The sequence below is a fragment of the Merops nubicus genome, unplaced genomic scaffold (assembly GCF_000691845.1).
Source record: "Merops nubicus isolate BGI_N331 unplaced genomic scaffold, ASM69184v1 scaffold5868, whole genome shotgun sequence".
In the NCBI taxonomy this organism is placed as follows: Eukaryota; Metazoa; Chordata; class Aves; order Coraciiformes; family Meropidae; genus Merops; species Merops nubicus.
Window position 1 is genome coordinate 6,898 of NW_008627622.1, and position 246 is coordinate 7,143.

A 246-nucleotide genomic window follows, 5' to 3' on the forward strand; every position below is an offset into this window, starting at 1 on the left:
GGACCTGGCGGTGCTGGGGGATGGTTGAACTCCATTCTCCCAAAGCTCTCTCCCGACCAAACCGCCTCCACGGTCGAGGAGTCAGGCAGCTGCATTACGCCCTGGTTTTGTACTCCCTGGCAGTGGGGTGGCCTTCACCCTTCCCCGTGGGTGCCCTGCAGGTGGAGAGCTGGAACCCCCTGACGGACACGGTGCCCATCCACTCGTGGGTGCACCCCTGGCTGCCGCTGATGCGGGCGCGGCGCG

The 246-nt window shown here is 66.7% G+C and overlaps 1 protein-coding gene across 1 annotated transcript in view; it reads left to right on the plus strand.

Moving 5' to 3' along the window:
• TFIP11 (tuftelin interacting protein 11) overlaps nucleotides 1-246 on the plus strand; it is a gene marked incomplete at its 5' end in the record, with an annotated part of 9,765 nt that overhangs the window by 6,777 nt on the left and 2,742 nt on the right. The window contains one exon of the mRNA XM_008946366.1: nucleotides 162-246. This exon is cut by the window's right edge and continues 174 nt beyond it. Coding sequence (XP_008944614.1) covers nucleotides 162-246 — 85 coding nt within the window. The remainder of the gene's footprint in view (nucleotides 1-161) is intronic.